Genomic DNA, 24,090 nt, shown 5'->3' on the forward strand with positions numbered 1-24,090 from the left:
GTGGCTCAATAACTCTTTGACTGCCAAAAACGTTAAATAACGTTTAGTAAAATCCTATGGAGGAGTGCCAAAGACGTTAAAAGACGTTTGTTTCAAAACAGAGGTGAAACTAACCATTTTCTATTGTTGATTACTGAAAAACGGAATAAGGTAGAAACAAACTTTTTTTTCTGATGAAAGATGAGAGTCCAATCTTTCATTTGGTAGTATGTGTGTTTCCATAGTCCAAACATGTAATTTTCTGTGGACCTTGAAAGATCAGTCAAAATGCTTAAATCGACTGGCACCCACGGCATCCCTTTTCTGAAAACGTCTGGCAGTCAAAGAGATAATGGTGGAGGGGAAACAGCGCTTTCACAGTTGGGGTGAGTTACGTCAATTTTGTAGGGCACGCAAGCTTACGAAAATAAAAAAAAAATCAAGTTGCTCAAAAAGACTTCGAACAGGGAGTGTCAAGGCTGTGCAAAGACCGAGTACTGTGTAGCACTTAATTGTGTATCGATTGGATTAAACTGCCTCTCAACATTTTAGTTTTCTTACTTTTTGGGGCATGGCTAACTAACACCTTCATTGGTAATGCGGCACAATAGCAACATGCTGTTACAGGCAGCTATGACTCATTCCTTTGGATAATCTGGCCACTTTAAAGTGCCTTGTTGTCAGCCTTAAGTGCGTGCACATCACACAGAGAAAGGTGGACTAGCGAGGTGTCAAACGGGTGGAAAGCAGCTTCATGCTGATGTGGCCACTTTAGAGTGCCTCGTAGTTGCGTCATGAAAAGCCCTATGACGACCCAGTGGGATATATTCCAGCCACCTCAGACATTTAGTGGATATGTTTTCATGGCTCAAGTGGAATTTTTGTAATAATTCAAATTTGGCAGTAGAAGACATTTATTTTTGCTTAAAAGGAACCCAGTGTTTTATTGTTTCTACGCATGTATGTTTTGTCTGACATTTAAAATAAGTATTGCTTACACCGTTAATCCATGGTAGACAGTTTAACCTTGAAGCTGCTGATCCAGAGGATTGCTGAGCCTTGGCAGAGGTCTGAGTGTCATTCTAGTTTCTAATGACTTCCCTATGCAGTCTACGGAAGAGACAGTTTACACATAACAGACCGTATAGGTTGTAAAGGCTGCACTTTATTCATTTGTGACGAAGAAAAGCAAGATGTTGCAGACAGAAAGTGATGTAACAACTGTGTCATTCAGTAGCTGCTATCATTTTAAATTATTGCAAGTTAATGCATGCACTCAGCCTTGAAGCTGGTGGGACAATCCATCCAAGTCTGTTAGGTCATCTAGCAGGAGACTAATGCATCACGCAGCCAGTTTAAACACACTCGCGCGCACACACATCCTGATCTGTCAAACTGCTCTTCTTCCTTCCAGTCCAAACTATTGGCGCTACATTCTGCATTAAAAACTTCCAATATTTCCACCTTTGATCCACATTGATCTGTTTTTCCTATTAGCGACCGGCCACCAGCACAAGGGCTGGAGGAGTTGCGCAATAAGGATGACCCTTTTATTGGGCAGAAGGTACAACAGTGAGCCAGCAGCAGTGCACGAGCCCGCGATCCTCTTTCAATGGTTTGGCAGGTTCTCGCACCCGATCATACCCGCTGGGCTTTCAGCGCCATAATTCCTCATCCCTTGTGGAAGTGTACAAATAAATACAGATAATCTGGCAGCCCAGCATGGCAGCTGACAGCACTGAATGTATTGCACCGTTGCACAATCCCAAGATGGACTTTTGGAAGTAATGAGGCAAAGTGCGTTTGAAGTCTGTCTGAATCAGGCCTGTAAAAATACGGCGTGCATCCTAGGCCTCTTTCTACACCAAAACTTGCATACGCATGCTTACACAATCTGTCTCTCCTTCCCTTATAGACATGAGGTATTCACAGACGTGGCAAAAATATTTACACGCTGCACTTAAGTAGAAGTGCAGATACTTGAGAGTGTGTGTGTGTGTGTGTGTGTGTGTGTGTGTGTGGGAGGGGGGCATGGTAAAAGAAGTATTGACTTCACTCGTTCAACAAAAAATTTATCGTCACTTTGTGACACCAAAAGGCTATGAATCGTCATCAAAATTCATACATCCCTACTCATGTCCACTTGAACTTCTGAAAATATCCTAGAAATTGCTCATTTCAATTATATTATTTTTCTAAATAGTTCAGTTCTAGTATAAACTGTTCTTTAAATTTTTTTTTTTTTTTTTATCTAACATTACATTGAATATTAAGAGTAAGCTAGTTTTGGCTTGACTTGTATGCTTCCAAAACCCATAAAAAATAAAAATAAAAAAAATAAGCAAAATTAGCTAAAACCTGAATAAGTACACCACATGCGTGTTTTTTTTTTTTGATTACACACAAGATTTTTTATTTTCTAGAAATGTGGGGTTTTTTTTGAGCTAGCCCAAGAGAACACATTTGTAACTAATCACTCTTGTAGGTGGACAAGCGCAATGAATCTCACCGGATATCTTGAGGATATTCTCAAGCGTTGCCATTCACATGTGGTTCTCATCTCATTTATAGTTGCTCTATTTAGTGAGGAAGTTTAAAAAATGTGATAAAACAACTTGGTCACCACCCCAACCCACAAAATGTACTGAATTCATCTAAAAGGAGATATAGTGGAACCCCTACAATTCAGAATTAAACTCAACATTTTGTATGTACCTTAATATGCCTAAAAAAAAAGGGGGGGGGGGCGTCCTGATGGGCTTTGAGACAAATTATGTTGTACTACCATAAACACTTGATTATGACTTAAGATTTTGATACCAATTTAAAATGTTTTGAGATGTGGGCTTTGGCTCATTAGCTAGCTTGCGCAGGTAATCTAACTAAAGCTGATGGTTTTAACGCTTAGTAATTTGACTCTTGTGTACATGTGGGCAAACTGTTGTTTGAGATATGTTGTGGTCTAATGTTTATCCTGGGGTTAGGGGTACCGTATATTCTGGGCTCATCTAGTCGAAACTTCAGCTACAGATAGGAAAGTAAAAATTGTTTATTTGGCGCTTTTACAGACCAAAAGCAACAAGTAAATACAGAAAAGTGTGTTATTTTGGCCATTGCAAAATTTTTATCAACTTAAATCTTTAAACCAACCACAAAATTTAATTTCCAAGTAAAAAATTGCATACATGTGTTTAAGTCCCTGTTAAGTGAAAACATTTGTATTCTAAATTTGACACACCACGTGTAAATAATGTTACCAATCTGGCCAAATTTGAATGACAAAAAAAAAATAAAAATCACACAAAAGTGATGCTTCAAAATGAGAAATCAAGCCGTTCTCTCCCCTCTTGAATACTGAAAGCATGCCCAGTTGTCAATCACATACCACTTCTAAAACCTACAAAAATGGATGCTACTTTGTTTAGCATCTTTCCTATTTCAACACAATTACATATTTGAGCTGTGAAAATAAACCACTTAAAATCTCCCAACTGTCCTCATGGGGCTTTTCAGCACTGCAACAACGAAGCGCTCTAAAGCATCCACGCAAGCTTGAATCCCCAATCTACAAATTGGCTATCAAGTTGGACTAAAAAAATAATTATAATAATAATGCTTTCTGGCGCTTCCGCCTTTCTCACTGGAGCATGCACTCATGGCCAACAATGAGGTGTTCTAAAGTGGCCACACTAGTTCCCCTGTAAGCACACTGGTTGTCAAGTGAGACCTTTAGTTTAAAATAAATACAAATAAAAAACTTTTACTAAGGTTAAGACGTCTTAAAAAAAAAAAAATCTTAATCATAATACCGATACGCTCAATCAACAACTAATACTTCTGTGGTGTCAAAACATGGCCAGCGGGCTACAAAAGGTGCCTCGTGACTAGGTCGCTGCTTTTAGTGGGCCGTCATTTAAAAAAGCAAGCCTCCGGTTATGTGCATGTGGTAGCAATTTTAGGCCTGATAATCCCCCAGCCTAGTCTTTCTAAGGCCTGTGGGTCTAAACAGAAGCCCCCTTTCCCGCGCACCCCGCATACCCTGCCCACTCGTAAACTTGTGGCCGTCTTGGCACTGCAGCACCATGCGATGCCCAATAAAAGAACCGACCAACTGCGGTAAACAATTTTGTTTATAGCGCAAAGCTCTGTTAAAAAAAAAAAAGTCAGTGTCCTAAAAGCAGCAAAGCATAATCAGGGGGGACAAAACACTGGCAGTCTCAGACGGTTCAAATCAAATGAGCTAGAAAGACAGAGTACACAACAAGAACCAGTGGAAAATTGAGTAGTTAAGTTAAACATGTAAACAAGTGTTTAATTTTTAAGCTTTTATTTAAAATACGGTGTGGAGTTTACCATTGGGAGTTACCATCACAAACATGATTGTTTCTAATAAAAAAAAAAAAAAGTAAACATAACAAAAAAATAAAGCTTAAGAGCCTAGTTACAGACATGTTTTTTTTTTTTCATTTTTGTATTTTTGTTTTTGCAGTCTGGTGAAAAATCAGTTCACAAATGAGAGTGAGAGGGAGGAGGGGGAGGGAAAAAAATGTTCACATGTTGTAAAAATACATTTCCCAATCTTAACATCACACAAACACACGCACACGGTCACTTTCAAGCGTTCATTCACTCCTTGTTAGATAGATGGTTAGATGTCAGTGCCAAAAGGAAAACAAGAAAGTAGGAAAAGGGAGGTGTGGAACAAGAGAAGCGGTTCGCGGCTTCTAAAAACACATGAGGCTGCTCTACATTCGGAGGGAGGACAACTGCTAAAGGATATGTGTGCATTTCAACCCTGAGAGAGAGAAAGTGACCAATTCTCTTTTTGTTTTTTGTTTTTTTTGGACAGATGACACCAGTGTCTGCTGTGCCCAAACACTCCAGCCCTTTTGGGAGCTCTGGCAGCAGAGTGAAAGACCCTTCAAAAGCCCCGAGTAGTAGCAGAAGTAGTAGTAGGAGGTGGAAGGGTGGCGGCGGCTGCATTCTAACACCCAAGAGTGAAATATCAGCTGGAGCTTTGTGACCGCAAACACACACAATGTGCTTATCTGTTAGCCAGAGCACAAACACGCTTGCTGGCGTGACTTTAGAAGTATGAGGATTTACTGTGTAATGACTTTTACGTCTTTGATCCAAAAATAAAAGCTTTCAAGATCAGGTTCAAATGCTGCAAAGGTGATGTAGAATTTGCCAAAGGAGTATTAGAGCCACACAGGGCGTGTGGGGGGGAAAAGGTACGATGAGAATCAAGTTGAAATATTACGAGAATGCCATAACATGAGGGCGAAATCATCATTTTAGGAAAAGTCTAAATATTACAAACATAACCATGATTGTATTATGATTGCTGTCAAGTTCACAATGAATGTTAATATTTTGGCACATAAACACCATCATCAGTAAGAATAGTAAATATGCATGTACAAATTTTCTTCAACTTCGTCTGAGATGATGTGATTAATAAATGGCCTTTAGAGGAAAAACAACACTTTCTCATCTCATAATTTCATTCTAGTGGAGTTAGCAAATTACAAAATGTCACATTTGTTAAAACTGTCATTATGACCTGGCGTAGCACATGAGAAATACGATCGCTCAAAAACAAAACAAAAGAAATAGTCGTCTCTGGCTCCATCTTGTGCCTCTAATTTGATCTAGAAGAAACCACCGTGCATGAGAGAAAACAACCATTTAGAGCCAGGAGCATAACTTACAAGGTGTCAGTCATTTGTCGTGCTCCCACGGGAACACTCACTATAGTGAGTTACTCTCAGGCCATGACAGTTTTTACAAAGGACAAAAAGTGTTTTGTTATTTAAAAATTACAAACTCACCCTCAACAATATGACTTTCCTTCATCGTTTCTCCTTTTCAAGTATGACCTTAATACACCTTTGTAGAATTCTGTCTGCCGAGCGACTGGGGAGCTTTTGTTCTTTTTGGCTTGTTCATTTCTACTGGTCACTTTCTGTGGTCAACTGTATTAAGGCAGTGAGTGGTTCCATGGCGACTTTCTACAACGGCTACAGTGAGAAAGGACATAGTAAGGCCTGGGAGGGGGGGGGGGCATAAGATGGGTAGCGGAGTCGGGGTAGTAGTAGCAGGAGGAGGGGGAGATTTCATATTTTTCAGTACAACATGTAGAACACAGACAGCAATTATCCATAAAAAGAAATCGTCATCTACATTAAAACTAACTGGTATACATGACAGTGCACGGCTGAAATGAAAAAATATATATAATCATCATCAACAGCAAAATTTAAGATTATTCATCAATGGGACTATAGGGAAAGAGGGGAGGGGGGTATTCTTAAAAATATATACTCATCACATGACAGAGGAGCCAAGCATCACATGCTCCAAGTCACTGGTAGACTCTGATGGGGGAAGGGTGCGGTCCGGAGGGCAAAACTGCACATTACTGGAAACTGACCACCACATAAATGGCAACTGGGGCAGAAAACACTCAGCAGAGGGGAAAGCAGCCACTAATTTGTAAGTTTTTCTTCTTCTTCATCTGCTTAAAACAAAATCGCACATGCACAACAAACAGAGCAGCAGGGCAATGACATAAGGGATGCAAAACAAAAACAAAAAGAACAAAAATGAAGCATCTACTACTAATGCTCTAGTGACCGAAAACTAGCAGAGCATAAGAACCACCTTTCATTGTTCCTCGTAAATCATTAGCCAGTAAGATGGAGGACAAAGGGGCCGAGGTCAAGGCAAAAAGACGAGCAATGGTTTCCAAGCCTGAGTATTCAGTAACCTATAGAGAGAGATCCTATGTGTCGCTTTGTTTCATGATGGGGGATTTTTTTTTCTTCTCATGATTTCATCTTATCGTTACTGCTACAATATCACAACCCTTCTGGTAAAGAACAGTAAGAAGAATCTAGAAAATCTGTACAAAAAAATAAAAGGGTATGCACGGTACATTCAATATCTGTTACTGAGGTACTAGAAAGGTGTTTCCTTGACACCAGAGCGACAGCGTTAAAGAGTTACTCGTAGGGAGGGACTATTCCTTTGGAAAGAAAACAGCGGAAAGGGACACACACCTGCGCACGCGCACACATTCTTTTACACACCACTGTCGTTAACAAAGCTAGCATGCAAAAGGGAACGTCCCCCTCGCTCCAACTGAGGAATTTAACTCTACTGTCCCCAAGCGTTTAAAGGAAGGATGCGTACTGGGTTCGTGAGCATGTGTGGGGCCGGCGGGGGGGAGTGGGACGTACGGCCTGGGTAGGTCAGTGTGGGGTCATTGCTCAACTAAAGCTTAACAGGAGACTGTCTTCCTGGTCAACTGAAACGAGTGGTTGGGCGGCGCCCTCTGCTGGCGAGGCCCTGCATGTACGGCGCATGATGGAGTATTGGCGCTGCAGCTTTTGGGCATGAGACACAAGTTCATGCCCCTGGGTGGGTCTGAGTAGAGGGGAATTCATCAACATAAGGGGAGAGTGAAGGGCATTTTTTTAAACACATTTTAAATACGAGCAGAACAATTCCAAACTGGGCAGGTGAGGGTTTTTTTTTTTCCAATTGGGTCTGGTTTATCTGACCCTGTCACAAGTAGGTTGGATGGGGGGGTAGAAAAGACGACAGAAGCAGTAACACGAGCCTTTCATGGACAAAGGGGCACTTTCTGCCTGAGCACCTCTACTGGTCAGCCAGTCGAGGATGCAGCCAACTGGAAAGCCTTGATGCCAGAAATGCTTTTTTTCTTTAGAAACATGAACACCAAAAGTCACAACGGATCGACTTTCCATGAAAACAACAGCCAACTACGGAAAAATACCAATCCGATCACTGAATCCTTGAGAACAAAGTTATTGCTGACGTTCGGGAGTGAGAGGGGTCCGTGAAATGAGGATGGATGCGGGTGTGTGTGAGGGGCGGGGGGATTCCGGTGCTGGTCATGTGAGACCACGTGGAGTCACATCAGGTCATCGTGGTGTTTGGGGGGTCGAAATGTGTCTGATGCAGGGAGGAAGGTTTGGAGCCTGGTTATCCAGAGGTGACGGAATGTGCTGGCGGCAGCAGGGGGTCAACGGGAGGGGGCCCGGGGTGGGGTGCGGGTGGCTAGGGGGAGGGGGGGGGGCTATTGGTCGGAGGGGATGTCTCTGTCGCCTTCAGCCTTATTTGGCTGCCCTGGGGAAGGGGCGTGTGGTGGGTGAGAGACGGGGGCTATGCCATGGGCCAGGTTTGCCGAAACCAGGCTTTCGACCCCAGCTACGGCTCCTGGGAGGCCCCCTGCTGCGGCAACATTGATCAGACCTGGAGGAAATCTGGAAAACAAATTGAATAGATTACATTTGATTTGATGCATCTCCTCTATTTATCTTCATGCTGTCAACTATGACTACTACTCCAACTGAAACTTCAGCCACACAATTTATGATCCACGGGCGGCCTACTGTTATTTAATCCAGCCAATCAAGCATTCATTTATTTATTTATTGGATATGTAATTATTATATAAAACATGCACAATTGGTAATTAAAAGGTATTTATTTCCCCCCACATTTTTTCTTATTATTTGGTTGGTTGAGTTATTGGTGAAAAAATTGCAACACTTAATTGTTAAATATATTTGAATAAACTGGTTAATAATGATTAACTACATGACAAAAGAACAAATTTAATAATCAAATTTGTTTTCATTGAGTCAGAAAAACTAAGGTTTGACATGGTGCACTGCAACTCTGACACAGCTCTTGTATTGGAGCTCATTAGGTGACATAACATCACTGTTGGGCAGAAATCTCCAATGGAGAAATTTGGTCAATTACTTGGCCTGTTATTTTAGCAAACTATCCTCCAATCTACAGTGTTGAAAATGCTTACAAGCTCACCTTGATGATGCAATGTTAATGACTCAACCAACATACCACAGGGAATCCTCAATTTACGACAATTACATTCCTATGGTGCTAAAATAACCTGACTTTGTACAAAAGGTCAAACACGCCTGAAGTAATTTTAACAGGAAATATTTGCATGAAAATGTAACCTTGCTTAAATTAAATAAAACAGCATTTTGCAGTAAACAGAGCGTGGGCCTTCTTCTGCCACATTATCACGAATGCGCTGCTGCACAACCCTCTCATTGTGCAAACCGTAAATCGTAAACCAAGTATCCTACATGATGCCAAATAAGTCAATAAGACAAACACAAAATTGCCACACATTCCCACAATTCTTCCAGCAACCTTGTTCAGCCTCCAAGATTACTAAAACATGTGCAGCCAATTGTCTTTCTCACCTGTAGGTTGCTCCGTTAAGTTCGGGGTGAACAGTGGCAGCCTCCATGCTGGGCCACTGAGATGCTGCCATCAGATACTCTTTATTCACACAGTTCTTCAGGCTGTCTGGGATACGCCCTAAAATACAACAATCGAAGTTTACAGGTTGCACTCTGACAGGATATAGTGCGGCGCCAGTCATGCTGATAGCTGCGTCATGCTGCACCCATCTCATGGCTCCTTTTAACACGGACACTTTATTCTTGCATTGGCAGCTAATACAAGGAGGCAAACAGTCACGCTGCTCATGCCAACACTTCTGTATTAAGTGTACATTTTGTGCTTAAAATATAATATATAAGCGGTAAAGAGTGCCAAACAACACATACACTTGCTATAAAATATATACCAGGTTTCATTCACACCCAGATGACAAAAAAAAAAAGGGAACTCTTTTATAGAGGGTAAGTCCAACCCTCTTATAACTGAGGGCATGGCTATGGTCAGAATTAACCAATCACATTCAAACTCATGTTCAATATGAGTCAGCGGTGCACAGATCTGCCAGCATTTAAAGTGGTCCTCATTAATCTCAATTCAAATTCAGTTGTTCCAGTAGGCTTTTCCTGACATTTCTGTAGTCACATTTTACAGCATAAGCCTTAAGAGCTTTCCAAGCTGGCTCGATAAATAAAAGGTAAAAAAAGAATCATATGTAGACACATGTGGATAAATATACATTATATATATATATATATATATATATATATATATATATATATATATATATAATTATAAAATAAGCATATACAGGAAGACTGTCAATAAGTGGAGAAAAATATGACACAACAATATTACCAACAAATGGACATCCGTCTAAAATTGATGAAAATGGCGAAAAGATCTTGGTCAAACATCTTGTTTTTTTTTTCATGGGCTATTAATTTAGAGGCCTTATCTTACAAAGAAAAACATCAAAGCCCAATTACATTTAACAAAAACACACTCGAAATCACGTTGGGAAATATGTGATAGTGTCATAAAACTTAGTCTAAACTTTTCCGCCCTAATTCCAAAAGTTATGTTTGGCAAAAACCAAACGGCTCATCACCATCCATGAGCCAAACCTACAGTTATGTGTATGTTTTGAAGATTTTGTTCCCTTCCTCGGCTGGAACAGGCCTTAATCAAGGTGGAGGGAGTTTATGAAGAGCGCTGAACGCCAGTCAGTGAAAGCACAAAACCTTCAGGCTATATCAGGAAAAGCCTACTAAAACTGAAACTTTATTTGAAGTTAATCAGAGGAAATGTAAATGATGGTAGGTGTGTGCTGACTCCTATTTAAAATGAGTTGAAATTTGTTTCATTCATTCTGAAAACAGCCAAATCTCCAGTTATAAGGCTATACACACTTGTACAACTGCATGATCCCAGTTTTTTATTAAATTGAGTTGTATATGTTATGGGTCTCATAATTGTAGAAAACATTTTAAAATGATTGATCACAACAAAAAAATGGCATTTGAAAAGGTCTGTGTAGACTTTTTAGATCCACTGTGTTTAACAACATCATCTGCCATTGACTGACAACTTGATGCGCAGAATCCCAAATTACATGTCAGCATTTGTTATTCTAAGTCATGCTGAGCATCAGCTAGTTATGAAAAGATGACAGCTGAATGTTTTCGTTATTCCAAAGGGAGAGCCCCCGGTTGTGTCTTTCAGCAACCGGCAGAGTTAAAGCATTCACATTAAATGGGCTAAAAAGCAGGAAACAACCATACACTATATTCAAGTCTAAATAAGAGTGACTTTCTTGCACAGTGCGCTATTACAGATGGGAGCAATCCTGCAACACTAGCAGGCTCACATTTATAGTATGGCTCTGGAACAGACTATATACTGGCAGTCTGGCACAGCTTCAATTTTAAAGAACCAGATTTCCACACATTGCTAAATAAGGAATTACATACCTACAAAAGGAGAATTACATGTTTAGACAAGCTAGTCATCTGTTTTGGGTTTTCGTTGGCTGCTTGTTTGCACAGCAGATGGTTAAAGTCAACTCATTCTAAGCTTTTCCTGGAAGCCTTTATATGGAAAGTGAGTGATTCGACAGCAAGCGCGGGGGCATTGGACATGCAATAAAAGACATCCTTACCAGTAATGGCACGGCGCACTTCCCTAGCTGCCTCCTCCCGAGCCTCCACCGAGGCCTGCTCGCTGTACCAGGATGTGTGTGGGGTACAGATCAAATTGGGGGCGTCTTTAAGGGGGCCAGCTGAAAAACTGTCAAGAACCAGAAGGTTGGTAAAAGGGGAGCGATCGAGTTAGTACTTATCACGTACCTCTCAAAGGGTGAGTGCTGGTTACCTGAAGGGTTCGCTTTCATGGACGTCCAAAGCAGCCCCTCGTATCCGACCTTCTTTTAGGGCCTGAGCCAGTGCTTTCTCATCAACTAGGCCGCCTCTTGACGTGTTCACCAGGAAAGCTCCCTGACGCATCTGTGTTGTGGAGTTAGCAATGCTTCAGTGAAGCTACAGCCCATTTTCACACTCAGCCATGCATACAATAATACTACTGTGGTAACTTGACATACAAGTGGACAACATGGTTGTTAACCCTCTATTAATGGGGGTGGGGGGTGCAGTGGTCACTGAAATAACTTGAATCTGGCAAAAATAATGATAAATACAAATTTCATGAAAATTAACCAGTGAAAATCAGACATGGCTTTATTGTGATTCAACAAAATTATTTTAAAATATGAAACATGCCTGGACAAAAATGATGCTAACCCTGGAAAAGATTGGAAATAATTTGATCATATACTGTAGACATGTTCAACCAAGATGTGATCTATTAGCATCACATGCATCTTTGCTTTCAGTTGTGAACGAACTTTGCTACGTTCTCACTACAGGCAAAAGCACTCATGACTACGTTCACACTGCAGGTCTTAATGCTCAATTCCGATTTTTGGGTGGAATCCAATTTTTTTTTTGGAGTAAGCGTTCACATTACCTATTAATTGCGACCTCAGTCTGTCTTCTGTGTGATGTCGGATTTGAGCCGTTCAGACTGACAAAGTCAGATACAGGTCGCGTTTGGGCAAAAAAATTTGATCTGGATCGCATTTGCCTGCAGTGTGAACATAGTTGCAGATTTTATTCTTCCCCAACTGAAGCCTCGTATGTACATTAAATGAGGTACAATAATTTTGGAAATAATATAATATTTTAAATTCTTATACTGTACTTCATTTGACCACAACCCTTTTCTTTCTCTGCAATACTGAATTGACTTGCAGGCAGGAAAATTCCCTTTCATTGTTTTTGTTTTTTGTGTGTGTGTTTTTAAACCAAAAAACACATTCTAAAAGGAATAAAAATAAAGAAAATAAGGGGGGAAAAAAACGTGGGGGGAAGGGTTAATCATCCCAACAAAATGTTGGGATTTTTGCTGATTTTTCTCTCTGTTGTAAAGTTAGAGACAAAGTATTGTTAAACAAAATGTTTAGCCTGTATTTCAGCGTTAAGACCAAAAACAAGTTATAAAATACACCTTTTCTGATTAATCAGCCGCCAATTAATTGATTATCAAAATTGTATTCTGCCCAATATCGGAAAATCTTTATCATTCTCCAAAAAACGTTATCAGCCGGGTCCTAATCTTTGTGATTAATTATTCAAAAAGAAAAATTCAGAAACACTTAAAAATAAAGACATAATGTTAACCTAATCAAAAAAAATGGAGGTAACTGGTTGGCTTTTGTCTAATCTGCAGATACATAGAAACAGGCTATTCTTATTTCCTTATTTTATACAAGGTAAGGGTCGGCTGGAACACAAAAATTAGCAGGGAGGTGAGTGAGGGGGACATATGGTTTAGCATATTTTTCCAGCTCACCTGTTTGATGGTGAAGTCATTGATGAGGTGGTGGTTGTGCTCGTTGAGGCTGCAGTGCAGGGATACGCAGTCCGAGTGGATGAGCAGGTCCTGGAGGGTGGCCATACGCTGCAGTCCCAGGGAGCGCTCGACGCCATCAGGCAAATAGGGGTCATAGAAAATCACGCCATACCCGAAAGCCTTGGCACGCAGTGCCACCGCTTGGCCAACACGCCCTGAAGGGCCACAATGATAATATCATAAGAGCATGCCAGGTACTCGTATATACAGTATATTAAAAGGAGCTAAATGAGATAGAGACAGACAAGCCACTCTCAGGTTGGACATTCTTACTCTAAGAATGTTGGCGGGGAGTCAGCCATCCACTTACCAAGCCCAATGATGCCCAGCGTCTCTCCTCGAATACGAGCCGCACCACCGGCCACCTCTCGGATCTGCTCTACACTGGAGGCTCGGGTTCCCTCCCGGAGAGCCTGGTGCATCCAGGTGACTCGCCTGTACAGGTTGAGGATCAAACATAGCGACGTGTCGGCTGTCTCCTCCACTGAGGTTGCTGGAACGTTACACACGGCAATGCCTGCACGGAGAGGTGGAACAAATTAAACGGCTAATTCAGACCTTTCGGGGAAAACGACAAAGCTCGTATTGAGTTGCATCTCCTCACCGAGCTCAGCAGCTGCTTTGACATCAACATTGTCAAAGCCAGACCCGATTCTGACTATTACTCTGAGGCCTTTAAACTTCTCTAAATCATCTCTCGACAAAGTGATGGTGTGATAAAGCAGGGCGGCCACAGCCTCATTCAGCACCTACAAAAGGAAAAATTGTGCATCCGTTTATATCCTTAAGGTGGAAACATATTCATGAAACACCATGCAGATGTGTGCATGATTATTTTATAGTAAATCTTGAAGACTTAAAACATCTCCTTTACCTTCTCGTGAATTTCTTGTGTGGACTGGGCATCACAGAAGGCCACAGTAGCGACGTCTTTGAGGATGGGCATTTCAACAGTGCAGTCGCGCCCATCCAACAGCGCCACCAGTGGCCGTGGATGCATAGGCCCGTTTAGGATGGGGGGTCGGATACCTGAACCAAGGGGAAAGAAAATACCGATGAGCTACACATATGAATGGCTGGGGATTGCATGAGCAATTGATGTGACCCGCTATGCTATTAAAAAAATTAATAGAGTCATAATAACTCAAATAAGGTGCTGCACCCTTTTCATTAAAGAGTGCAAACTAAATACTAAAGGAAAAGGACAAACACTTCATGATTTATTACAGTGGACCTCCAAAAATAGCAAATTTCCCTGAATAATTAACACTCCCTTAAAAGTGATAAGCACCTTTATTAGATTAAAACCAAAAATTAAATGCAAACTAGGCTCCCAGGACATTTTAATACCGTTTCAATTGACTTAAAATATTGCTGTACCCTTAAAAAGATAGTACAGCAATCATCTTACAACTAAGCCAGCAGATCCACAATGTACAACGTCTCCGTACACTTCATTAATTCGGATAAATTACTGTAGCGGTGAAGTCTGGTGTAAAACAATGAACAATCGACTGCTCAGTAAAGCGCAGGAGTTACATCAATGCGCTGGAGCGGTCTGTGCTCAAAGGAAACACAATTGCTTTGTAGGTTGAAGTTACGTAGAACAGCTAGCACCTCTTTGGTGTTCACAGACCCAAAACCCAGTGGGTCCACCTTGTGACAACATGAACTGATGTTCAAAGATACGAGGTAAGCACAGAGTGGACACTAGGGACGTTTAGCAATGTTCCACTGGGCCGATATGGAATTAACTAGTTTTGACACTGCGTTTAGTCCTAGTTTGATTAAATTATTGCGAGTCAAGACGGGTTCAGCAAAAATATTTCTGATCTCCCGCTACCTGGCAATCAGAAATCTAACATGGTTGCTGCTAGATTTTTGATTCAATGTTCTGTCTACGCCGCAGACGTTTGGTTCAAGTGGACAATGAGTTTGATGTTTGAGTTTTACTGTGCATAGCAGAGGATAGATTCCTTTAAAAAAATAAAAATAAATTGCAAGTATCTGAATTTGTAAATGTCCAACCGCAAATGTGGGATCCACTGCATACACGGGCCAAATTTGTAATAAGCACAAGACAATGCTGTTGCAACTACATATGTATTGTTAGAGTTTGACAAAAAAAAAAAGACTTTACAAATCCGAACACTCACTTTTCATTGGTAAAATAATACCGTATTATACAGTCAATGTGCTTGTCTCATATAGCTAAATAGGGTTCGACAAATAAACAACCCTCAGATAAGATGCAGTGCGGTCACTACAACAATAAACCATGTCTAAATAACTCATGCTATTGCATAACTGACCGACCGTAATTGTTATACCTTGCCATGTTTTCGAATGAGGAGTGTAGGAACTTTCACAGAATTATCTTTTGATCACGTTAACAGATGGGGAATGGGGACTTTAACGCAGACCTCTGTCAACCCTTATACAAAACGTTTTTGTAGGATCGTCACTGGCCCGTGATTCCCTCCCTCTGCCAAATTTGGGGACATTACATCAAATCCTTGCTTTGAAAGTAATGCTGCGAACGCAGATATGTAAACAACTAACACTTATTACATAACCTTAGTGGTAAAGGCGTAACTTGAGCACAGTTTAATTTTGGTACCAAGTGGAGGGAAAAAAGCTGACAAAACATAAATGTCTCAAGCAATTTCTCACAGCACAACAGCAACACCACAGCGACAGAACCCTGAAGAGAAATTTCTACATTACACGAGTGTCATCTCATTTCCCCCAAAATATTTCTACCTCCTCCTGCATCTCTCTTGTCATTCTGAAATGAGCCATTTACTAATCACCATAACAATCTGACAATTGTACAGTTCTTATTCCCACAGAGAACTTCACAAATTGTATGTGTCCCATCCATGATTACTATCATGACATGTAACGGAATCTGTAAGCTGACAAGCAAGTGTACAACTTCCCAGCAAATTCGACATGTTGAATCGGCGTCGGGGCAATTGATCACTGTGATTGGCTGTTAGCTAGCAAATCAGCGCACGGGGCAAGAAGAGGAAGTGACGAATGCGGATAAACAGGTTTGGGTAAGCTCCTTGCCTTGGTCGCTGGAGTATCCAGGATTTTGCCCATTTTGTGCGGTTTCTCCTTATCTTGCGCCTTTGCTGCTTAAATCTTAATCAATCACAAGAGAGAGGGTTGACAATGATAGCAGTATACGATACTGTGCAAAAAGCCGCGGGGTTTCATTCACGCGGGAAGACGTCGTGAGAGGAAAAAGTAACCGGCATGCGTTTTTTACGTTTTTATATCACACGCCCCCGTAAAGAGGTTTCCGGTTGCCTTTAGGAATAATGACTACCACCGCCGATGGTATGGAGGGGAATTACTTCTCACGTAGGTACGTAATAGTCAGAGTCGGTGCGGTGTGTATGTACGTCATTTTTCTATGCGACGTGCCGACGTCTGGGTCGACACCACAGGGGGTAGGCGTCTGTCACATTTGGCCGACGTCGGATTGGTGTATCTAGGCTTTAAGACCACGAGCACCTTCGTTGGCATCACCTGATATTTGGCATAATTGCAACATGCCGTTAACTAGCTAGCTATGCCTACACCCTGAAAAGGCATCACCCTTTCAAATAGTCCTGTAGAGTGGATGATTGTTGTCAGCCATCAGGTCATGCACATGACACAGAAAAAGGCAGAAGAGCAAGGATGAAAGATTTCCCTCGCACCCCAGAAAAGTCTGCCTTGGACTGGCATAGTTGCTTGTTTAGAGCGACTCGTTTTGTGCATTCAACAAATCGGCGGTTGGCCGCTATGTCTGATGCTCGCTATTAAGTCCAACAACTCGATCTGCCTTACTGTATGTATAAGGGCCATGCATGGGAAGAGGAAAGAGATGGAGGAAAAGGTGACTGGGAGTGTGGCGGCTGGGGATGAGGGGGAGGGGTGTAGAAATCTGCAGGGTCTCAGAGGGGAGGCAGAAAGGGGGTTCATGACTGTGTCTGAGTCATGACCTAAATTCTCCAATGTGGGAGACTTCCTCATCCATATTTTTCTTCATCCCCTCCCCACTTTTATGAGACACCTTTCTCACAACAGCATCCATATCATGCCACCAAATGCTGCAAAGCCCATTTTTGTTTTTACTTCTCGCCCCCTACACACCATCTTGATCCTGCTGCGTGACAGGTGTCTGTGGGGGGGGGGGGGGGAAGAGGGGTTGAGGGGGTAGTGTGGCGAGCTGGAACATTTACTTGGACAAGGGGCAAGAGGTAATGGTGAGAGTGCACAGGAGGAAGACAGCTCAGGGTGAAAAACAAATATTTGTGAACACTTCCTGTGATGGCTGACATTTATCAACACAAAGGAAACGAAAGCACACAGCAGTTGTAAAACAGGAGCTTTCCATTTTGAACTGAAGACTGAAATTTGTTGCAGATGGCTGCAGAATGCGAACAGGCTTACTTCTTACATGCTGGGAGGACAAAGACTAACCGAAAAGGCTTTGTGACAAAGAAGGCCTCAGAAGAAGTTGCTGGGGAAATACACAAGCAGGCCTACACACAGGGTAATTTGAGTAAATGACACTGGCATAGCGGGGCCGACAAAATGCAAGCATGGCCGCACACAATACATTTCATTCAGTGATTCATTCATTCTCCCTCCCCTCCCCTCCACTGCATGCTCCCTCTGGCTGCAGTTGGAGGAGTGAGAGGTGAGGGGGGAGGGGCAGCAGATGATGATAATGCAGTAAGAAACGGTACTCCACCCAGACGTGTGCGCGCGCGCGCATGCACACACAGTTATTCAGTTCCTTCTTAACGGCTGCGGCAACGCAAAACGTGCACTGAGCAACACACATGGGAGCGCACACATATTTAGCTGCGCCACACCCAAAACCATAGACGTCACCCCCTCCTACCACCAGCAGCCGAGGTCCCAGATTTGACACAACACAATCCGAAACATTGAAACGCATGAGCACAAGAGCTAACCTTGCATTATGAAGTCTGTCAGCCCTTCTTCCTCTCTCGCCTCGCTCTCCCTCTATTGCTTTTCTCGCTCCCTCCCTAGCTCTCTCTCAGCTGTCATCCCCGCCCAGGCCTCCCCCCCCACCTCCGTTGTCCAATCACAGGCGGCTCCATTGAGGGCCAGCCAACCAGCACTAACCTCATTAGCATATAGCAGAGGCCTGAGGGCGGTTTGGGGCCGTTGTCGTTTTTTAAAGAGACAGCTGGCCTGTTTCCCCACGGCGGCGGCCACGACCCTTCACCTTGCACTCTCCTTCTCATCCGTCTCCAGAGACTCTCCCACAATATTCCCTCCATTTTAAGATCGCCATTCACGCCTCGTCTCCATCATCATCATCATCAACTCTCAACTCCACGCTATAAAAAAATGTAAAGGCCTGTGCCAGGCAACTTCACTACAGGTCACTAAAATACTTTTCGGAAACAGAAGTTCAGATACTTTTCTTGTTACAATTGTATTGAATTTATTATTCTGATTATAACTAATCATGGGGAAATTCCATTTACACTCCGCTTTATATTTTATGTTGCACGCCACAGAGAGAACCTGATCACACGCATGCAGGCATGCAAAGAGAAAGTGTCAGAGCGTAGGGGGGGGCTGTATTTCTTGTGTTAGGGGTGCTCCCTTGCTTGCGGGCACCTTAATAGCAAGTTTGAGGATCACAGTTTGTGAAGTCTTGATGATTTAAACTCTTAATATAGGCAATTATTTTATTTTTATTTTTTTTTAATTGATAAGTAGGGGGACAATTAGTCTGGGATTTTACTCGTTTTATTTTTGACTAAAAATTTAATTCAAAAGTTAAAGATGATATCGCATTCAAGTATTGAATTCAAAGTTTTGCCGGTGTAATGTTTAACACCGATCAAAGCAACGACTTGTTGGCACAGCATTGAGCATATCATTTTGCTCCCTCACATAGCTAAACATTAATTACAACTCACTGGATTGTACAGATGAGTCAAATGCTTTGGGGTCTCTGTGTGCACATTTTGGGTCCAATCTAGAATTTGCTTAATTGTTGTATTTTTTTTTTAATTACTATCAATCAAAACCGGGCATTACCGTCTACAAGGGCTTTTTCTTTTATTGAACTCGTGTTGAATCTTCAAGTCGTAGCTACTTGTTTTAAATACGCAAAGGATAGACAAAAACTGATCATTATCTTCTTTGTAAAGAGCATTATTCTTGTGACAGTAGACATTCTCAAAGGACTATGGTTGATGATTAAAACGGTTTAAAAAATAATAAGAATCTGCCTTCTTTTGCAACAATACCAAGACAACCGAATAAAAACTCACCCTCACAAATGCGGTCGAGCCTCTGGCGCTTGACCTGTTTGTGTTTGTCCATCAGAGCCATAGACTAAGCAGTCTGGATGTTAAACACAGTAGAACCAATATAAGCCTCTTAATGACCTCCACTCCTCTTGACCTGCAAACACAAAGGATATAACAGCTAAAATTATACACTAACCATAAACTTAATTCTTTAACTGCAGTCATGTTTTAAATATGTTTTTCTTTTTCTCAACCAATCATGGCTCACCTGTTTTCTGAATATGAGCCATGATTGGTTGCTACTAGGGATGCACGATAATGCTATTTTCAACTGATACGATTTAGAAAGTGCCAATGTCAATAACCAATAAGTAAGCCCATAATTGTTTACAAAATTAACTTGAATAAAAATGTACTTTTGAACCCTACTATAAGTCTAGCATGTACAAATACATTGAAACATTGTGTAAAGCACCATGAAGCTGAAATTTTTTTTTTTTTGATCTCTGCTTCAAAAACAACCAGTAACTCATTTTGAGTTTGCCAAAACAACAGTCACATTTTAAAAATGCAACAAAAAACTGCGAGGGTAACATTTTGGGGAGTGTTGCGGAATTTTCAGCAGTTAGGCAAGATAAATAAAACAGTCTGGAAACAATTTGTCTTTTGGATTTCTTGATTCTGTGAAAATGGCTGGGAGTGAATAAATTAATACATGTTAAATAGTTATTTTCCATAACAAGCCAGTAAAGAAAGCCCGCACTGGCGATTGCGATTACAAACAATATGGCACAATGCATCTTCTGTGAACACGAGGTCACGCGCATTATGATGTCACAAATGTAACACTATCATAGGGGAGGGGAGGGGTTGAGGACTTGGGCACAACTTGAGCAACAACCACAATAGATGGACCAACGTGGCATGTCTATCTTATTATCGGCGGATTTCTTTATTATCTGGTTTATCTGTATGACGACAAATTTATGGAAAATTGTTGATAATAATCGCCCACCGATACTATTGTGCATCCCTAGTTGTCAGGGTTAGGGGTGTCTGCAATTAAGGTCAATGTTTAAATTTTAAATGCTCTCGTGTGTGGTGGGCACCGACCGGCCTGTCCCACTTTTTTTTCAAGCCGATAGGTATTATTTGAGGTCGTGTGCAGGAATTCACATGCCTGAAATTGTTCAGGATCACCACAAAGCCAGTTCAAACTGCAACCTGGGTTTCATTGCGTTATTTGTTTAACAAAAAGCAAAAACACTTCTCACTGATATTTGAACAAAGTTGACGAAAGAGGCACATTTCAGTGGGTATAGTTCTTTCTCTGGAGCAGACATTTGTACAATCACATTAAACTGTCCTTAATAACCTTCATCTTAGAAAGTTGTATCATATACATCCTTATAAACTGCAACCTTTAAGCGCAATGACAATCTTGTAAAATGTATCACTTTTTTTTTCTTTTCTTTTTTTATAAACATGGTATTAGGACAATCTTGTACAACCACTTCCTTCTGGTAATTAAATTCATTTTTTCTATATATGTATTTCAGCACCAGCCTTATTTACTTGGCATGAACTAAATTTGGGATTACATACATAACAGAAATTAGCCCAGCTGCGACAGTGTCATGAGAGACCAAGTGCATTCGCTACAATTCAATGAAGACGTTACGGGATGTTGCCTAGCACTCACCTGAAAAGCGGTGTCTGTTGTGACAGTTGGGTTGTCAAAGTAGTTTATACTGTAAACAAAGAACAGGAACATACAAATAGACTTTAGATTGTTTCTTGCACCACTGCATGTGCTTGGCTAGTTTGGCAATAGCACATGTACAAAAAACACAAAACCAACATTTAATCAATCTTATAGAGTAATACTGTCAGTCAAAGTCAATCAATCACACCCTGATATCAAGCACTTTGTGGTGTAGATTAAGTATGTGTAGATTAAGTATGTGTAGACAGCATGCACATCTGTCACTAACTAGCTGTTGGGAGTTTCCTTGATGTACTGTGTTCAGTGTTCACCTCACTCTCCTGACCACTAAACACCATTACTTGTGACATCGATTTTAACCACAACCTTGAAATTTCTCTAAAAAACAAGTACTTTATAATAATCCAAGATAATTTCCTGAATTTATAATTGCCCCCGAATTATGATTTGTTACTTTGCATTTTGTCAATTTAGTGTTTGTTCAATCTCAACTCTTAATTTGTTTTGTTTATGAATGTTTGAGTGCCAAATTAAACCATGCAATACCTGACCACAACTGTAAACTCTTTTTGGATCCTTTTTTTGTATAGTTTCTAAAACCTAGCCGTTTGGCTTCCTATAACTACTTTAAATTCATCATTATAATATGCTGTATGTTTCTGTGTTAAGCAATTTTTCCAATATTACCAGACTTTTGAAAATAGGATGAAGCAGGAATGGCGCTACACCTGGGGTAGAAAGGGCTATTGACAATTTTGAACTTACATCACAAGGGTTTATTGGGTGAAAGCCAAGGACGCTCTCCGCTCATTGAAAAGCATTGGACTTTGGATCGTTGTAATTTGATTTGTTAGGATTATTTTGATTTCAAAATGTGATGAAATGTCATTGGACTACTATAACAATGAGCATCGTTTATACGTTAGTAACAGGCAAAAGCAATATGATACGCCATTTGTTTTCAACGTGTAAAGGGAGCATTTATGATGCACTTAAAATACCAGAAATGCTCGGATGTTCGAAATTGTCTATAGCCCCATCATAAATATGTAGCCCCTGCTAAACCCCTCCAACATTGTATTTGATATTCTAAAATATTCCTAAATTACTCTCTCAGGCCACCCCCAAATTATCGTCAAGCCCCGTTTAGCCAGAGCACAAGCAGAGAAAAAAGATCTGGAGCAATCCCTCGGATAAAGATTAGTAAAGTTCAGAAAGTCTCAAACTTTGATTAAAAAAAAATAATAATAAAAAAGGTAAAATAATAATAAAAAAAAAGGTCAAATAATATGGGCCAGAAAATTATGCACTTTTTAATTTGTCTGAGGAAAATGACACCAGAATAGTCTTTTAAAGATCTGCATTATAATGCTGGACTCATGTAAAAACTTTTGGATTTTGCACACATACCAACAAAAAGGGGTAATACAGTACTGAGAGTCAATAAAACCACACGTACGCGTTCGCATTTATACGCGTACGTGTGGTTTTATACACATTTGTTGGTAGTTTTAAGCATGCGGAGTTAATGTCAATCATAGCTTATCATACGTCACACAAAACACTCAGATCATTTGACACAAGTAAACACGTTTCCCGTAAAAGCAATGTGCGAGAAATATAGCATCAAGAGTGTTTAAACTATTTAACAAAGTTGCAAGCTGCCTCGATGACAAAGTTGCCTTGTTAGCAGGCAAGTTACCGTTAACCAATTAGCCGAGAACGCTAGCTCGACCGCCTCCCAGACGTCGATAAATGGAAACAATACAATGAATGGTGGACGTTATTTTCTTTAGTCGCGTGTGCTTGATTTTAAGCGGCTTATAAATATCATAAATATCATCTATATTCGCCCAGTAGGTGAATACGTTCCCATGTTCACAGCTCTCTAACTGGCGCTAACTAACGACTTAGCATAACGGCTAGCTAGCACAAACAAACAACTCGAGGGTAAAAGAAGCTGATATTTGAATGGGAAATACCAAACCGCACCGATTTCCAAAGAGTGTAGCATGTAGGGTTGCGTGGCTACCGTAGAGAAGCGAAAAAAGATTGTCGGAAGCTATTTACATAACTACATACGTGATCAACAGCGCTAACTGTAGTTAGCTAGCTAGCAAGCTAGCAGGCTGTTGCCGTGGACGAACGTGCAGCTGTGTGTGTGTGTGTGTAAGATGCGCGAAGAGGGAGCCCGTTTCGCTCGATTTGTTATCAGCGAGTGGCGCTACGGTTGGGGGGTGATCAAACTCAAATCAACATTTCTTGAAGACATAATGAGCATCGCCCACGTGACGGAATTCGAGTGTGACTACAGCGGTAGCCGGTATTCGACTCTTAGTGGGGGGAAAATGCTGGTTATTTACCCCGAAGAAACTCTTTGGAGAGTGCTGAGACCGTATGCGTGCGTCGGCAGTTCCCTCTCTCCCGATCGCCATGAAATTGCACAAAAGAGGAAGTGCTATGTTTGGTGGGGGGCAGTGTGCGTGTGAGAAAGAGCGGCGGTGGTCTGGAAGGAGCGCCCTCACCTTTCATGGCGGAACGGTTACTTTCTACTGGAACTTGAGTCAGCGGATCTTTATTGAACTCACTTTCAGTCACCTGCAGAGGTGACAAAAGTACTCACACTGTATTTATATACTTGTGTTTAAAAAAAAAAGGGGGGGGGGGGGGGGCTGGTATAAGTACTGATGCAACTACAATGTACAAATAATTTAGGAAAGCACGTGCAAACACTAATAATATATTGTAAATATTCACCTTGACAGCCAGTTTTTGAACCTGGGCTTCGGGCTGACGTGGCCGCTTTAGAGTGCCTCATTGTCACTGTGTAATTACAATATGGTGCATGTATAGCCTAATGGTGCA

General features: G+C 41.2%; 2 protein-coding genes across 9 annotated transcripts in view; both read right to left on the minus strand.

The window, feature by feature from the left end:
* Nucleotides 1-5,960, minus strand: part of spon2a (spondin 2a, extracellular matrix protein) — a 32,139-nt gene extending 26,179 nt beyond the window's left edge. For all 3 annotated transcript variants that reach the window (XM_077577248.1, XM_077577243.1, XM_077577242.1), the window contains exon 1: nt 5,814-5,960. The gene's annotated coding sequence lies outside the window, so the exon portion shown is untranslated. The remainder of the gene's footprint in view (nt 1-5,813) is intronic.
* Nucleotides 4,290-23,710, minus strand: ctbp1l (C-terminal binding protein 1-like). 6 transcript variants are annotated; one of them, XM_077577240.1, is made up of 12 exons: nt 23,589-23,710; nt 21,202-21,250; nt 19,521-19,653; nt 14,075-14,229; nt 13,805-13,949; nt 13,511-13,717; nt 13,141-13,355; nt 11,605-11,735; nt 11,393-11,520; nt 9,252-9,369; nt 8,251-8,273; nt 4,290-8,025 (listed from the first exon to the last, which is right to left on the minus strand). In XM_077577240.1, the coding sequence occupies exons 3-12, from the start codon at nt 19,579-19,581 to the stop codon at nt 7,922-7,924; spliced, it is 1,287 nt and encodes a 428-aa protein (XP_077433366.1). In that variant the 5' UTR covers nt 19,582-19,653; nt 21,202-21,250; nt 23,589-23,710; the 3' UTR covers nt 4,290-7,921. The 6 variants fall into 6 exon arrangements, with proteins under 6 accessions (XP_077433366.1, XP_077433362.1, XP_077433363.1 ...); XM_077577236.1 differs by having other exon boundaries at nt 4,290-8,273; nt 23,589-23,709; XM_077577237.1 differs by lacking the exon at nt 23,589-23,710 and adding an exon at nt 23,218-23,430 and having other exon boundaries at nt 4,290-8,273.
* Between the last annotated feature and the right edge of the window lie 380 nt (nt 23,711-24,090).

The sequence above is a fragment of the Vanacampus margaritifer genome, chromosome 10 (assembly GCF_051991255.1).
Source record: "Vanacampus margaritifer isolate UIUO_Vmar chromosome 10, RoL_Vmar_1.0, whole genome shotgun sequence".
Classification (NCBI taxonomy): domain Eukaryota; kingdom Metazoa; phylum Chordata; class Actinopteri; order Syngnathiformes; family Syngnathidae; genus Vanacampus; species Vanacampus margaritifer.

Bases quoted from the DNA above. Each gene is read 5' to 3' on its own strand.
- ctbp1l (XM_077577236.1), bottom strand. From the start codon at position 19,581: ATGGCTCTGATGGACAAACACAAACAGGTCAAGCGCCAGAGGCTCGAC. The intron at 14,230-19,520 runs GTGAGTTTTTAT...CCCTTGGTTCAG, and splicing joins GCTCGACCGCATTTGTGAGG to GTATCCGACCCCCCATCCTA. The intron at 13,356-13,510 runs GTAAGTGGATGG...GTGGCCCTTCAG, and splicing joins GCTGGGCATCATTGGGCTTG to GGCGTGTTGGCCAAGCGGTG.